Source organism: Mustela lutreola, chromosome 17 (assembly GCF_030435805.1).
Source record: "Mustela lutreola isolate mMusLut2 chromosome 17, mMusLut2.pri, whole genome shotgun sequence".
Classification (NCBI taxonomy): Eukaryota; Metazoa; Chordata; class Mammalia; order Carnivora; family Mustelidae; genus Mustela; species Mustela lutreola.
The window spans coordinates 41,510,909-41,528,474 of NC_081306.1; the positions used below are offsets into that span (position 1 = coordinate 41,510,909).

Genomic DNA, 17,566 nt, shown 5'->3' on the forward strand with positions numbered 1-17,566 from the left:
AGGGGGAAGCAGGCTTCCTGCTGAGCAGAGAGCCTGATGAGGGACTCGATCCCAGGACCCCAAGACCATGACCTGAGCCCAAGGCAGACGCTTAACCCACTGAGCCACCCAGGCGCCCCTAAAATATTTTTTATTGTGGTAAAATACCTGTAACATTTGCCATTAACCATTGGATGAATCATTTTAAGTGTACAGTTCTGTAGCATTAAGTACATTCCCACTGTTCTGCAATCACACCGTCACAGTCCATCTCCAGAACCTTCTCATCTTCCCAAACCGAAGCTCTGTACCCTTTAGACAATAGCTCTCAAGTCCCCCCCCCTCAACCCACCTGGACAACTCCCATTCCACATTGTGTCTCTGTGCGCTGTGTATTTGGACTCATGTAAATACTCAATACAGTATTTGTCCGTTTGTGACTGGCTTATTTCACTTAGCACGGTGTCCTCAAGGTTCATCCACATCGTAGCACATGTCAAAATTTGCTGCTTTTGTAAGACGGAATAGCGTTGCACTGTACCGTGTACCACATTTGGTGCATCCATTCATCCATCCATGGACACTCACATCATTTGCTTCCGCGTTTTAGCGGTCTCGAAGCATCATGAAGGAACATGGGTGTACAGCGATGTCTCCAGATCCCTGCTGTCTGTCCTTTTGGGTGGATTCCAACAGGTGGAATTGCTGGGTCATAGGGTAATTCTATCTTTAATTTTGGGGGGAGCTGCGTACTGTCTTCCACGGTGGCTCTGCCCTTTGCCATTCCCACAGCGCCCAAGGGTTCAGTCTTGCCACGTCTTCACCCAGAAGACTTCCATTTTTATAAATGAACTTCCCCCAGTGGCATTTACTGCAATCACTGGTATTTTGGAACGTTCGGATCATTTGACCCTGCAGCTTCCCTCTAGGATGTTAACTGGTGGAGGGAAGAGTTTCGAGTCTGTCCTGCCTCTGGGTCACACAGCTCCGGGTCACACCCCTCTTGCTTTGTGGGCCCCACTTTCTGGGAGGGTGGGTGACCCAGGGTGACTGATGCATCACTGGGTCCTCGTTCTAGCCTCACTAAAGTCATAAAGGTCAAGATTATGAATGAGGGCGCCTGGGTGGCTCAGTGGGTTAAGCCGCTGCCTTCGGCTCAGGTCATGATCCCAGGGTCCTGGGATCGAGCCCCGCATCGGGCTCTCTGCTCAGCAGGGAGCCTGCTTCCTCCTCTCTCACTGCCTACTCGTGATTTCTGTCTGTCAAATAAATAAATCAAATCTTAAGAAAAAAAAAAAAAAGATTATGAATGAGACCAAAAGGCTCTCTGGTGATTCTGAAGCGGGCAGAGGCGGGCCCGCCCCAGGACCCCTTGATGGTGGCGGGGAAAGGATGGGAGGGGTCCCAGAGGGAGGTCTCAGCCTCTCCCTGCCCTCCATCTCTCCCCTTTTCTGGAACTCCAGAGGCCTCCCTGTAGGGATCCGGAAGCCAGGCCTGGGTGCCTTCTCCAGCCTGCAGCGGGCGCAGCAGCTGTTCCCAGTCTCGGCCTCAAGTGATCCCCTAGAGCCCGGGTCCAAGCCTGCTTACAGACCCAGCCGCATCTAGGGATGGGCCGAGCCCTGGCGGGGCAGAGGCCAGTGTCTGTTTCGTGTTTTCTACCATGCTCGGTGTCACCTCTGTGCCATGACGAGGAGGCCACCACCATCCTGAGCAAGACAGGGCAGGGCTTTGATCTGCAGGGTAAGCGGCTCCGAGGAGTGCTGGGCGTTGGGGGGGCAGAGTGTGGGCGTCGCATGGGGGCTGGGGGCACTTCAACCAGCCCGATGCTTGCTCCCCACCCTTCCCCCACAACCCAGAGCAGGGCTCTCAGAAGGAGATTATGCCCAGTTCTACTATGTGGACGAACTGGACGGGAAGCTGGTCTGAGCCACCGCAGGGACGAAGGTGCGACGGACCTGTCATGAGGGTGAATGCCAGCTGCCACCGCGTGGCCCCCGCTGCCTGTGAGTGTCCAGCCCCTCGGAGGCCCCCACCCTCTCCGGTGGTAGGGCGGCACTCTCCACCGCAGTCGTGGAGCAGGGGTGAGGAGGGGGAGGCAGAGGGGGTCAGGCTTCCTCCCCCACTGTCCCTCTTTCTCCCCCCTGGCCGTCCCTTCACCCCTCCGCCCCCACCGCGATAAGCACGTGCAGCTTACAGACGTGGGCATCCTAGGACTGAGCGAGCCGCTTCCCGAGACAGTTCTAGTTCCCCGGTTTCCAGATCTGTATCTGTAGATCTGTCTCTGCTTCCTTTTCCTCTCGATACCCTAGCACAGTGCTAGGGCATAGCACCTCTAGCTATAGCTGGGCACGAAGTTCAGGAGGTGCTAGCCAGAGCTTAGATGGGTGGACATCGAGGGTCTGGGACGAGGCATCCAACGCTGACTCTGAAGCCTGCTCTGTAGTAAGGGGACCCCCACCCCTCGCTGCCCCTTAAGTGCTGGGGAGCCTCCCTGCCTGGGTCCCTCCTAACTGGTGCCTGCCCTGGAAGGGAGAGCCAGTTTCCTATGCTTTGGCATTCATTTTTTTCTTTTGGGAGACTTTTGGGTATAAGGGACGCTAGTGGACTGGCTTGCTCTCATGTGTGTCCCCAGATGCCCGGCCTCAGGCACGCACTGGTACTGGGGAGAGACTTGTGCCTTGAGTACCAGCAAGAGCCTGGTGTCCGGGAGTGTGGGGGCTGTGGGAGCACGGCTGGTGGTCACGGTGGCGGTCCTCACCGTCTTCCTGTGCTGGTCCCAGAGAAGACTGCACAGGTGAGCTTCTGGGGCCAGGCCCAGGGATGGGGGACCACAGTTGGAACCTGCCAAGGCTCTGTCCCTTTCAGCTCCGCGTTCAGGGGCCTGATGGCGACCCAACCCCACTGAGCTCTAGGAAACAGCAAAAGGCAGTCTGCTGATCGGATCTGATCTGTTCCGCAGAGAAATACCTCCAAAACCTGGGGGTCTGAGATTGGATTCTTTAACGACAGTACCTGGGGTTAACCCTTCGGCGGCCACAGCGCCCCATTGTTGCACCAGGACACCGGGGATGAGCTGTCCTGTGTCGCTGTCCCAGCTGTAAAGTGGGGGAAAATCGATGGACACAGCCCCTCTGACCGTCAGAGGGAGTGGCTCTGGCTGGGTCTGGTGCTCCCAGCTCATTGATAAGGGAACGGAGGCCCACTGAGGGAAGGGCAGGCCGGGTCATGGTGACGCTGTTTTGTTTTCTGCTGCTGCTCTGGGGACAGGCCCGTCCCTGACCTAGGGCTTGGCTGTGATAGCCCTTTCTAGAAGCCAAGGGTCAGGGCCCTCTAGGCCCCCTCCTCCACCTCCCTGCTCCCAGCAGTTCCCCGTGTTTCTGTGGGCAGGCGGGAATACAATTTGTCTCGCCCAAGAGTGGCATGGAAATGTTCCTGGCAGCTTCCAGAACACAGGCATCTGGGAAGGTGCTTCTCACCAGGGGCAAGCTGGTGGGTGGAGAAAGGCCTAGAAGATGCTACGGCCAGCCCCAGCGTGGCTGTGGGCCGCCAGGCTCTGCCAGCCACTGCGCAGCCTCCTGACCCACAAGCCCCCACAGAGCCGCTGCCAGGCCTCACCTTTCCTCTCTATCCGTCCTGCCTGCGTGTGGCCCACGCTCAGTTTCCCTCCTCCGTGCCAGCCTGTACCACTGTCTGGAAGGTTCCCCTTGCTGGGGGCTCTGCATGTCCCAATCCTGCTCTGAGACCTGGTCTGTTGGCCTCATCCTCTCTCGGTCCGTTGCTGTAGGGAGCGTGTGCTGGTGACCCCAGAGCAGCGGCTTCCTCCCGTTTCTACCCTTCCCCAGGTCGCCAGGGCGCCTGCTTGGGGCCATGACTTTTGACCCCGAGGCAAATCAGGGGGCTGCCGTTCCCTCCTGTCCTCTTGTCACACTGGGCCAGCTCCCCGGGCGCGGGCACGCTGCGGAGTCCCGCCACAGACAATGAGTGGTAGGAGGTACTTCAGGGAAAATGCGGGGCCGCTCTTCAGAGCTGTCCCTTTATGGGACAGGGCCCCTCTCTGTGTCTCTCCAGCCTCCCCTCAGCCTCACTGAGCCCGGCCCCTCTCTCTGCAGGTGAGAATCTGAAGCGGGACCCAATCAGCCTTGAAAACATCTACAGCCACTTCCAGCCCTCCCTGGAGAACGTTGACCCTACCACAGAGGCGACTCGGGGGCCCATCCGCACTAGGAGCTGTGCCGTTCGTCCTACCCCTGCCACCCACCACCCCGGGGCTGCCTGGGGAGGGTGGGCACCCGTGGTCTAGGGACAGGTAACTGAAGGGCCCGCTGGCCTCCCCTCCAGTCTCCCACCCCCAGCTCCACATCCAGAGGCCCAGGGTGGTGACAGCGGCACGGGGAGTGAGCCGGGGCCCCCGCCCCAAATCCAGATTTGGACAACAAGACAGCGGCAGACGGAGCCCACCACAGTGCTACTCGCCCACCTCCCCCACTGCTCAAAAGGAAACAGGCATCAGGGCCCAAGGTGGTCCTGCTCAGAGCCGGTGGACTTGGCCCGGACCCCTGCTGTGGGCTCCCAGCTCCTTCCTTGCCCTCCGTCCAGGAGCCCCAGGGCTGCCCAGACACCCCAGCTTCTTTGTTTGCTCCAATGACTCTCCACTCTGGAATTTGCCTCCCAATGAAAGAGCAAAGCTTAAAGCAGAGAGCAGTGAGTAGTTTCCTTCTCTCCCTGCGGGGGGTCTGCATCCCCACCTGGGGCTCCAGGGGGCCCTTCCTGGGGAGAGTACTCCTGCTAGGATTAGAGACCAGATCTGCACAGGGGATACTCACCGCGCTCAGCCCCTTCCTGTGACCACGTGGTGAGCAGAGAGCGTGGTCCCCCTTTTCTGCTTCAGGCCGGGGCAGGATCAGGTCCACCTCTGCCTGAGGTCACTGTGGCAGAAGAGCCTGGGATCAGCCCTTGGGGGCTTAAGTCCCCGGGAGTGAGGCATGGCAGCCCACAGAACGCGAAGGAGTGAGCGCTTGGCTTTGCTGACCTTGGGTGGGGGCAAGGTCACTCCGGTTGGCCATGGAAACTTGTGCTCACCTGTGAACTCAGAGATCGATCTCTGGACCCGCACATCCGAGGATGCAGCCATCCCAGAGCTGGGCACTGGCCCAGGTGTGGCCATGATTTGCATCCTGGTGGGGTACACACAGGGCCAGTAAAGAGAGCTTGAGAAGAAGGGAGGAGTGTCTTTACTGGGAGTTGAACAACGGGCGCCCTTCTCCTCTGTGGTTCAGGCCCGGCATCTTCTCTTCCGCCCTGGTCTCCCTCCACAGGTCTTCCGGCCCCTGCGCCTGCCCCTCTGTTAGGATGAAAAATCTGACGGCTGATACGCTCGTGTGCTGCCCGGAGAGGGAAGGGCTCCCCGCCCTCTGCCCTTTGGCCTGAAATAAAATCCATGCCCACCACCCCCCCCACTCGTCATGGGAGAAACTCATACACTGACTCAGGTGGGCTGGCCCCAGTCTGCCAGTGTCTCAGGGATCAAAGGGCTCTGGGGCTCATTTATTACTGGGGTTCCTTGGCTGACAGTCATTTTGCCCGTTCTCCCAAGGGTGGATCGCAAGTGCGCTGCCCTCCGAGCTCCGATGTCAAGACCGGCAGCCTTAACGCTCTGCCTGCTGCCTCTCGTCCTCCACGTCCTGTCATACCAAGCTGCTACCGGCCATGGTGAGTGAACCCCGGCCTCCCCTCCTCTCCTGGATCTGCCTAGGCCCAAAGGAGGGCTTCTTCCTGGGGGGCACAGGTGGGGGCACCCTCTGCCTGGAGCTCAGCCTCATGCCCATTGCCCTCTCCTTTCTCCCCAACTACGTTTGGGAGAAGAGTTGAGACTTTGGGGTGCCTCCAAGTTAGTCTCTCGGAGCCTCCTTCCTCTCTAAGAAGAGGATAAGAGCTCAGACTGGCCAGGGACCCTGGCATATGGCAGATGCTTGGCCGACGTTGGGATCTGTCCTAACCCTGTGGATTTGCCCCTCCAACCCACCAAATGTCCAGGTTTTGTTGTCATGATGGGGACAAATGCCTGAAGTCTCCGCTCTCACATCCTAGCCTTTTTTGTGTCACCCCATCCTGAGGATATCCCAGGGATGTCAGGCCTCCCAGAACCAGGCAGGGGGCCACTGCTGTAGCCAGATGGGTACAAGATGGGGTTTCAGGAGCCCCAGATTCCAACCCTGCATTGAGACAGCTGTGCACCACGGGACAGCTCCATTCACCTCTGGCCTCAGGGTCTTCTCTTAAAGGATACGGGTTGGATGCCGGACGGGTTCCATGGCCATGGGGACGGGGCTCAGGTTGGCAGAGGTTGACGGGGGGTCCTGAGAAGACCCTGTACAGGTTCCCTCTGCCACTCGCCTGCCCCCAGAGAAAGAGGAAGGGCAAAAGGCAGGAACCAAACTGCCGGCCTCAGGCTCTCCCTCCCTTGAGATGTCCTCCTGGGATGGTCCGGGTGGGGTGAGAAGGGGACTTGGAGGCAAAAGCGGGGAGGCTGATTCTGGGCCGATAGATGGCATTCAGACTGCCGTAGCCTGGGCTCTTGTCCTGCGTGAGCTCCCTACACCGGGAGCAGTGGGGGCTCCTGGTCCCCTGACCCCAGAATTTGGGCAGCTCTTTTCGGAAGAAAGAGGTGGGAGCAGAGGAGAAGGTACCTGGCAGTGCAGTCCCGGAGCCTGAGGCCTCTTTGGACCCCCCTCCACCGCCCCCACAGGAGCAGGGCCTTCTCTGGGGACCAGCCTGAGGGCTGATGGGCCAAATGAGAAGGGTGACATTCCGGGGCAGGGTGGGGCAGTGCTTGGCTCGGTCTAAAGGGCTGGTTCACTGACCCGAACCCTGCCATCTCTTGGCACAGACTCCCAGTGTGACAGCACCCAGAGCTGTCACCTTATTAATTACAGGAACGACACCCTCAGAAGGATGAACACCTACCATTTACACTGACGTGACCGAACCGGAGGGGATGATGCTAGGGAAACGCACTGAGGGCTGCTGGAGGGGGGCGGGGGTACCTGGGTGCTGGGCGTTAAGGAGGGCCCGTGACGTCATGAGCACTGGGGGCTGTGTAACTAACGAACCCTTGACCACTACATCAAAAACTAATGATCTGCTATCTGTTGGCTAATTGAACTAAAAAGAAAAAAAAGAGTGACACCGTCTTCCCAGGCACTGTCTACGCTGTCCAGATTCTTAGTGACTTCCCTCTAACAAAGCCATTTGAGGCACCGTGATGTGCCTTAGCTGGGGAACATGTTTCTAGCTCCCTCTTCCTCCGCCCCTTTCTGCTCGGTTCCGGCTTTCTGGCCCGCCTGTCCCCTCCCTCTTCCTCTCTTTGCCGCCTTCTTTCCCTCCTCTTCCCTGCCCCCAGCCTCTCCCACAGGCTGCACAGCTGTGGCTCATTGCATCTCTAGCCTCAGTCTCCCCCTCAGTGAAATGGAGCCTTGCAGACTCTGCTCCTGCTCTCTGGGATCCCGGGGTCCCCATTCTGCATCTGGCATCAGCTGGTCTGTAAAGCTCTGGCCAGCTTTGAGCACACCTGACTCTCCCGTGTGCCCTCTCCGGGGACCCAGTGCCGCAACCCTTCTCAGGCTGCTGGGCTGGGGATGACTGAGTGGGGTGTGGACCGCAAGGAAGAGCCTCGTGGCCTTCAGCTGGCTCTTCCTGGCAGGCACACCCTCTCATGGCCACCTGGTCCCTCCTTCCAGCACGTTCTGGTTATATAGTGCTTATCAGCTAAACAACATCCTGCATCCAACTGTGGCAAGTGCCTCTCCCCTCCCACGGCCAGCACAAATATGTCCAGTGCTGGGTGCTCAGGCCTCTCCCCATGCCCTCTCCCCGACTGCCTGTCCTGAGTGTTTTGTCTACTCACGTCCTCAGCACCTGTCCCACTGTCAGCCTCCAGAGCGAGTCTAGAGGCTACCTTCCTCCTCCCCTCCAGCAACATGGTCCGCCTCCTCCAAGAAGGCTTCCTGGGTTTTCACCACGGACTTCTCTCCCCTTGAACCCACGGCTGCAGCCACAAGTGACCAGAAGGAGTCTCGCTCCCTTTGCTCCACCACAGCAAATTAGCACGACCTGAGTGGCTTAAACAACAGGGAAAATCCTGACTTACGGGTCTGGAGGTCAGAAGTCCAAAACCAAGATGTCAGCAGGACCGTGCTCCCTCTGAAGGTGGTGGGGAAGGAAGGATCTGTCCAGGCCTCTCCTCTGGCATCTGGTCGCTGCTGGCAAGCTTGGCGGTTCCGTGGCTCACAAGCACGTCGTTTCTGCTTTCATGCTTTGCCGGGGATCTCCCTGTGCGCATGTCCCTGTGTTCAAAATGCGGACACGGGTCCTTCTTAGAAGGATACCCCTTGTTTTGGATGAGGGCCCACTCTATTCCAGGGTGACCCCATCTTACGTAATTACATCGGCAACAATCCTAATTCCAGATGTAACGTTCTGTGGTCCTAGGGGTTAGGACTTCACCATACAGATCTGGGGAGGGGGCCACAGTGGGGGTTAAAGCACAGAAGTAACCCCACACGTGTGTCATGAAAGGAACCCTCTAGCGTCAGCGTGTAGGAGTCCTTAGCGTGGAGGCCTGGCTGGGAAGTGTGGAGACGGGGCAGGAGGCCAGGTGGGAGTCCACAGCAGTGCTGATCCAGTGGCTTCAGGAGCCATGGAAGGAAGTAGACACATCTGGGATATGCTCTGCAGGGAACACCAGCATGCCTGGGTGATGCTGCAGAGGTGGGAAGCGATGGGGTGGGGGAGAAGCGGTGCCCTTCAAGGGCTTCAACAGTCCATAGAAGAAGGCTGCTTGCTCCAAGGGATCTAGCAGAGAACTCAGCTGTTCTGTTTTGAATGAGTCTGGCATGTCTACTTAATGTCACCTGAATATGTCCGGTCAAAATGGGAATCAGCTTGCTGTTGGGGTGGGGAGGACAGAGCAAGAGGCACACACACGGTGTGTAGGGCTGTATTTCCTAGGACCGAAGTAAGATCTTCCTGAGTTCTCTGTCCCATCCCCTGAGAAGTACAGGTTTTTCCACTTTGGCTGGTGGGAACAGCACTGTGTCCCTACATGAGAACTGGTCAGCTTCCTTCTGATCTTTTCCAGTGGCACTTCCTGGATCTTGGGGAGTTGTTTCCTAAGCACGCTCTGGTCGGTAGTGCACGTGGCGGATATCCAGGGGCCCCTCTGTGCAAGTCTGCCTCCCCAGTCAGTCTGTTCTGTGAACTCCAGCTGCTTTGGTCTCTCAAGACACTGATGTGCATCTCCTCAGCCCAGGAGATGGGCTGGGCTCCAGCTGGTTGTCCCTCCGGGCCCTACTGTCTGCAAGCCTGGGCCATCACAGGGCTCCCCCTGTTGGTTTCCTTGTGTGCCTCTCGGGAACCGCTGTCCTCTGTTGCCTGACATCCTTCGTACTGACAGCCATCATTTCGTCTCTTGTATGGTGATGTGGTTATCTGGGGGCTGGGTGTGTTCTCAGGGAGGAGGGTGAATTCCAATCCCTGACACTCCTTCTTGGCCAGAAGCAGAAGTGTATCACTTTGAGAACGACCTTTGATTGGTGCGTAATCATTTTACATACTTGGCCGATTAAATCACTTTTCAACCTTTCAAGTTACACTTATAAAATGAATACATCACTTTTCCTATTGAAAGTCTTTCATGGTTTGATTAATAAGGAAACCTTTCCAAGTATTGAAGAAACTCCACAAATGTAGTACATTAAATATAGATTTTTTTAAAACTCCCCCCAAACCTTCAAGTCTAATACATTGTAATTATCTGTGTGGTAGTGTTGGGTCCGTTATCAAAGGAACGAGACTGAGACAAAGTTACGCAAAGCCTTATTCTATGCCAAACACTAGAAGTCAGACTGACCCGCCAGGGCCACCTCCGAAGAGAGTGACGCCCCTTGGTCTTACAGGCTAGTTTTTATAGGGCACAATCGCAGACATCTACATATGTGGCTTTGTCTGATTGGATATCTCCTACCTGTGTGTTTTAGTAACGGTTACCTGGAACCGATACTAGTAACTGTTGAGGCATTTATTAAACAACAAAATGGCCTTGTTTTAGGTGTGTGTTTTAGCAACAGTTACCTGGGACTGATACCAATAACTGTTGAGGCATTTATTAGACAACAAAATGTCTACAGGCAACAAGGAATCACTATGGCTAAGTAGGCCCAGGCAGGCCCTAGGAGTTTAACATGTTTTAACATGTTAAACATGTTAATTGACCCCAACAGTAGATATTAGCTTCTCTTAAATGTTTTCGTATTGTTTATAGTCTTAGTGAGATTTTAATGTAAAATGACAAGTCTAAATCAATCACTCAATTATGTTACAAATTGAAACTACAGGGTTGGCACTTTAGGCCAAATTCTCTTAACACTACAAGTATCTTAAATCACAAGGGTGAAGCATTATTTAATACAAAAGGCTTACATTTCTTTTTTTTTTAAAGATTTTATTTATTTATCAGAGAGGTGGGGGGGAGAGAGCGAGCACAGGCAGACAGAATGGCAGGCAGAGGCAGAGGGAGAAGCAGGCTCCCTGCTGAGCAAGGAGCCCGATGTGGGACTCGATCTCAGGATGTTGGGATCATGACCTGAGCCGAAGGCAGCTGCTTAACCAACTGAGCCACCCAGGCATCCCAAAAGGTTTACATTTCTTAAAGATAATGAGAGCAAGTATATCCATTCCTAGAGCTTAAATGAGGCTCTTTCTCATATTATTAGGATATTTTGTATTTTCTATAACAGATATGCCCCAAATATGTAATTGCACAACCAAAAAAGATTTTTTTCTTGCTCATTTAATAAAATGAGGCAGATGTTCGTGTATGGCAGGTAACATTCCTTCATGTGGTGACTCAGGGACCTAGGTTCCTTCTTCCTGAGGCTTCCTCTTCTCTTGGGCCTCCTTCCGATTGGCCTCCAGCTAGAAGAGTAATGAGGGCCACGATGAGAAGTTTCTGGACTGGCCTGGAAGCAGTATGCTCAGTTGTGCTCATGTTCCATTGGAAGGGCTCAGTCACATGGAAACACTTAATTTCTTGAAATCTGACTACTGAAATGGGCAAAAACTCCATTTCCTACTGCTCTACAACATGATGTCCCTTCGTCTCAAAATATTCCATCCCCTCAACCCCTATGCCTTGCCTGACCTCAAGATCTTGAAACAAGCAAGATGGTGCATTCCACAAGAGACAGGGCTGGAGTGTGTGTGGGGCGGCGGTCATAGAGGTTTGAGAGAAGGAAGGATCTCAAAAGGGAAGGAAAGTTATAGATCAAGGAGACTAATTTCCGGTTCTGTCATTCAGGTCTCCAAGGACAAAAGGCTGTATGGGATGGAGGAGGGTGTGAGTCACAGGAGAACCGCCGTGACCCTAAGTGCAAGCAGATAGAACAAATCAATGATACAGGAGAGGCACAGCAGCCCTGGAGCGCGGAGAAGGAGCACCTTCATGCAAAACGACTGGAAAAAGCCTCACAGGCCGTCAACCCCCTAGACTTTTCAATGCATGGATCCTATGAAGAAGCCAGAAGAAACATGTCTAAAACAAATGGACAATCCGAAAGGACTCCAACTCCCACTGCCACAGGAAAAAGGGAACAGAATAACACAGGAAGCATCATCGCTATGACTGCCAATGCCACTGCCAGTAAAATGAGGGGAACCAACACCACCACAAGAATCAACAACACTCCAAGTCCCAATGCCACTTGCACCACGGAAAATGCCACCATCACAGAAACCACCACCAATCAAACTACTACGGCCGGTTGCACCACGGGAATCACCACCTCCACCACAGGAACCACCAACACTACGACTCCCACTGACAGTAGCACCACAGATACCACCACCACTCTGACTCCCACTGAAAGTAGCACCACGGGAACCACCACCACCACAGGAACCACCACCACTCCAACTACCACTGCCAGTAGCACCACGGTTACCACCACCACATCAGGAAACACCACCACTCCGACTCCCACTCCCAGTAGCACCACGGTTACCACCACCACATCAGGAACCACCACCACTCCGACTCCCACTGCGAGTAGCACCACAGGAACCACCACCACTCCGACTACCACCGCCAGTAGCACCACGGGAACCACCGCCACCACAGGAACCACCACCAATCCGTCTCCCACCTCCAGTAGCACCACGGGAACCACCACCACCACAGAAACCACCACCACTCCGACTCCCATGGCGAGTAGCACCACGGGAACCACCACCTCCACCGGAAGCACCACCACTCCGACTCCCACTACCAGTAGCACCACAGAAACCACCACAACCACAGGAACCACCACCTCTCCGACTACCACCCCCAGTAGCACCACGGTAACAACTTCCACATCAGGAACCACCACCACTCCGACTACCACTGTCAGTAGCACCACGGGAACCACCACCACCACAGGAACCACCACCACTCCGTCTCCCACTGCCAGTAGCACCAGCGCAACCACCAGCACCACCACCACTCCGACTACCACCGCCAGTAGCACCACGGTGACCACCACCACATCAGAAACCACCACCACTCCGACTCCCACTGGAAGCACCACCACGACCACCGAAACGACCACCTCCCCGACTACCACTGCCAGTAGCACCACGGGAACCACCACAACCATCGAAACCACCACCACTCCGACTACAACTGCCAGTAGCACCACGGGAAAGACCACAACCACCGAAACCACCACCACTCCGACTACCACTGCCAGTAGCACCACAGAAACCACCACCACCACCGGAACCACCACCTCTCCGACTACCACTGCCAGTAGCACCACGGTAACCACCACCACATCAGGAACCACCACTACTCCGACTACCACTGCCAGTAGCACCATGGTAACCACCACCACCACAGGAACAAACACCACTCCGACTCCCATTGCCAGTAGCACCACGGGAACCACCACCACATCAGGAACCACCACCACTCAGACTACCACTGCCAGTAGCACCACAGAAACCACAACCACCACAGGAACCACCACCTCTCTGACTACCACTGCCAGTAGCACCACGGGAACCACCACATCTCCACCTCCGACATCCCGTAGCACCACAGGAACCACCACGAACACCAGAAGCACCACCACTCCGACTACCACTGCCAGTAGCACCACAGAAACCACCAGCATCACCACCACAGGAACCACCACCACTCTGACTCCCACTGCCAGTAGCACCACAGGAACCACCACCACTCCGACTACCACCGCCAGTAGCACCACGGGAACCACCGCCACCACAGGAACCACCACCAATCCGTCTCCCACCTCCAGTAGCACCACGGGAACCACCACCACCACAGGAACCACCACCACTCCGACTCCCATGGCGAGTAGCACCACGGGAACCACCACCTCCACCGGAAGCACCACCACTCCGACTCCCACTACCAGTAGCACCACAGAAACCACCACAACCACAGGAACCACCACCTCTCCGACTACCACCCCCAGTAGCACCACGGTAACAACTTCCACATCAGGAACCACCACCACTCCGACTACCACTGTCAGTAGCACCACGGGAACCACCACCACCACAGGAACCACCACCACTCCGTCTCCCACTGCCAGTAGCACCAGCGCAACCACCAGCACCACCACCACTCCGACTACCACTGCCAGTAGCACCACGGTAACCACCACCACATCAGAAACCACCACCACTCCGACTCCCACTGGAAGCACCACCACAACCACCGAAACCACCACCACTCCGACTACCACTGCCAGTAGCACCACGGGAAAGACCACAACCACCGAAACCACCACCACTCCGACTACCACTGCCAGTAGCACCACAGAAACCACCACCACCACCGGAACCACCACCTCTCCGACTACCACTGCCAGTAGCACCACGGTAACCACCACCACATCAGGAACCACCACTACTCCGACTACCACTGCCAGTAGCACCATGGTTACCACACCCACATCAGGAACCACCACTACTCCGACTACCACTGCCAGTAGCACCATGGTAACCACCACCACCACAGGAACAAACACCACTCCGACTCCCACTGCCAGTAGCACCACGGGAACCACCACCACATCAGGAACCACCACCACTCCGACTACCACTGCCAGTAGCACCATGGTAACCACCACCACCACAGGAACCACCACCTCTCCGACTACCACTGCCAGTAGCACCACGGTTACCACACCCACATCGGGAACCACCGCTACTCCGACTACCACTGCCAGTAGCACCACGGTTACCACACCCACATCGGGAACCACTGCTACTCCGACTACCACTGCCAGTAGCACCATGGTAACCACCACCACCACAGGAACAAACAACACTCCGACTCCCACTGCCATTAGCACCACGGGAACCACCACCACTCCGACACCCACTACCAGTAGCACCACAGAAACCACCAGCACCACCATCACAGGAACCACCACATCTCCGCCTCCGACATCCAGTAGCACCACAGGAACCACCACGAACACTGGAAGCACCACCACTCCGACTACCACTGCCAGTAGCACCACAGAAACCACCAGCATCACCACCACAGGAACCACCACCACTCTGACTCCCACTGCCAGTAGCACCACAGGAACCACCACCACTCCGACTACCACCGCCAGTAGCACCACGGGAACCACCGCCACCACAGGAACCACCACCAATCCGTCTCCCACCTCCAGTAGCACCACGGGAACCACCACCACCACAGAAACCACCACCACTCCGACTCCCATGGCGAGTAGCACCACGGGAACCACCACCTCCACCGGAAGCACCACCACTCCGACTCCCACTACCAGTAGCACCACAGAAACCACCACAACCACAGGAACCACCACCTCTCCGACTACCACCCCCAGTAGCACCACGGTAACAACTTCCACATCAGGAACCACCACCACTCCGACTACCACTGTCAGTAGCACCACGGGAACCACCACCACCACAGGAACCACCACCACTCCGTCTCCCACTGCCAGTAGCACCAGCGCAACCACCAGCACCACCACCACTCCGACTACCACCGCCAGTAGCACCACGGTAACCACCACCACATCAGAAACCACCACCACTCCGACTCCCACTGGAAGCACCACCACGACCACCGAAACGACCACCTCTCCGACTACCACTGCCAGTAGCACCATGGTAACCACCACCACATCAGGAACCACCACCACTCCGACTACCACTGCCAGTAGCACCACGGTTACCACACCCACATCGGGAACCACCGCTACTCCGACTACCACTGCCAGTAGCACCACGGTTACCACACCCACATCGGGAACCACCGCTACTCTGACTACCACCGCCAGTAGCACCACGGGAACCACCGCCACCACAGGAACCACCACCAATCCGTCTCCCACCTCCAGTAGCACCATGGGAACCACCACCACCACAGAAACCACCACCACTCCGACTCCCATGGCGAGTAGCACCACGGGAACCACCACCTCCACCGGAAGCACCACCACTCCGACTCCCACTACCAGTAGCACCACAGAAACCACCACCACCACAGGAACCACCACCACTCTGACTCCCATTGCCAGTAGCACCAGCGCAACCACCAGCACCACCACCACTCCGACTACCACCGCCAGTAGCACCACGGTAACCACCACCACATCAGAAACCACCACCACTCCGACTCCCACTGGAAGCACCACCACGACCACCGAAACGACCACCTCCCCGACTACCACTGCCAGTAGCACCACGGGAACCACCACAACCACAGGAACCACCACCTCTCCGACTACCACCCCCAGTAGCACCACGGTAAGCACTTCCACATCAGGAACCACCACCACTCCGACTACCACTGCCAGTAGCACCACGGTTACCGCATCCACATCGGGAACCACCGCTACTCCGACTACCACTGCCAGTAGCACCATGGTAACCACCACCACCACAGGAACAAACAACACTCCGACTCCCTCTGCCATTAGCACCACAGGAACCACCACCACTCTGACTACCACCGCCAGTAGCACTACGGGAACCACCGCCACCACAGGAACCACCACCAATCCGTCTCCCACCTCCAGTAGCACCACGGGAACCACCACCACCACAGGAACCACCACCACTCCGACTCCCATGGCGAGTAGCACCACGGGAACCACCACCTCCACCGGAAGCACCACCACTCCGACTCCCACTACCAGTAGCACCACAGAAACCACCACAACCACAGGAACCACCACCTCTCCGACTACCACCCCCAGTAGCACCGCGGTAACAACTTCCACATCAGGAACCACCACCACTCCGACTACCACTGTCAGTAGCACCACGGGAACCACCACCACCACAGGAACCACCACCACTCCATCTCCCACTGCCAGTAGCACCACGGGAACCACCACCACCACAGGAACCACCACCACTCTGACTCCCACTGCCAGTAGCACCAGCGCAACCACCAGCACCACCACCACTCTGACTTCCACCGCCAGTAGCACCACGGTAACCACCACCACATCAGAAACCACCACCACTCCGACTCCCACTGGAAGCACCACCACGACCACCGAAACGACCACCTCCCCGACTACCACTGCCAGTAGCACCACGGGAACCACCACAACCACCGAAACCACCACCACTCCGACTACCACTGCCAGTAGCACCATGGGAACGACCGCCACCACAGGAACCACCACATCTCCGACTACCACTGCCTGTAGCACCACGGGAACCACCACAACCACCGAAACCACCACCACTCCGACTACCACTGCCAGTAGCACCATGGGAACGACCACCACCACAGGAACCACCACATCTCCGACTACCACTGCCAGTAGCACCACGGGAACCACCACAACCACCGAAACCACCACCACTCCGACTACCACTGCCAGTAGCACCACAGAAACCACCACCACCACAGGAACCACCACCTCTCCGACTACCACTGCCAGTAGCACCACGGTAACCACCGCCACATCAGGAACCACCACCACTCCGACTACCACTGCCAGTAGCACCACAGGAACCACCACCTCCACCGGAAGCACCACCACTCCGACTCCCACTACCAGTAGCACCACAGAAGCCACCACCACCACAGGAACCACCACCTCTCCGACTACCACCCCCAGTAGCACCACGGTAAGCACTTCCACATCAGGAACCACCACCACTCCGACTACCACTGCCAGTAGCACCATGGTTACCACACCCACATCAGGAACCACCACTACTCCGACTACCACTGCCAGTAGCACCATGATAACCACCACCACCACAGGAACAAACACCACTCCGACTCCCACGGCCAGTAGCACCACAGGAACCACCACCACCACGGGAACGACCACCACCACCAGAAGCACCACCACTCCAACTACCACTGCCAGTAGCACCACAGAAACCACAACCACCACAGGAACCACCACCTCTCTGACTACCACTGCCAGTAGCACCACGGTAACCACCACCACATCAGGAACCACCACCACTCTGTCTCCCACTGCAAGTAGCACCACGGGAACCACCACCA

The 17,566-nt window shown here is 56.6% G+C and overlaps 1 protein-coding gene and 1 long non-coding RNA gene across 2 annotated transcripts; one reads left to right on the forward strand and one right to left on the reverse strand.

The window, feature by feature from the left end:
* On the reverse strand, nt 1–5,453 carry LOC131820125 (uncharacterized). The gene is made up of 3 exons (XR_009349467.1): nt 5,059–5,453; nt 4,803–4,904; nt 1–3,074 (listed from the first exon to the last, which is right to left on the reverse strand). It is a non-coding gene; the product is annotated as an uncharacterized LOC131820125 (long non-coding RNA).
* A 126-nt stretch (nt 5,454–5,579) lies between these two features.
* On the forward strand, nt 5,580–15,947 carry LOC131819401 (mucin-2-like). The gene is made up of 5 exons (XM_059154460.1): nt 5,580–5,688; nt 11,333–11,899; nt 13,754–15,184; nt 15,395–15,480; nt 15,888–15,947. Exons 1-5 carry the CDS (start codon nt 5,607–5,609, stop codon nt 15,945–15,947), a joined length of 2,226 nt encoding a protein of 741 aa, XP_059010443.1. The 5' UTR covers nt 5,580–5,606.
* Nucleotides 15,948–17,566: the final 1,619 nt, after the last annotated feature.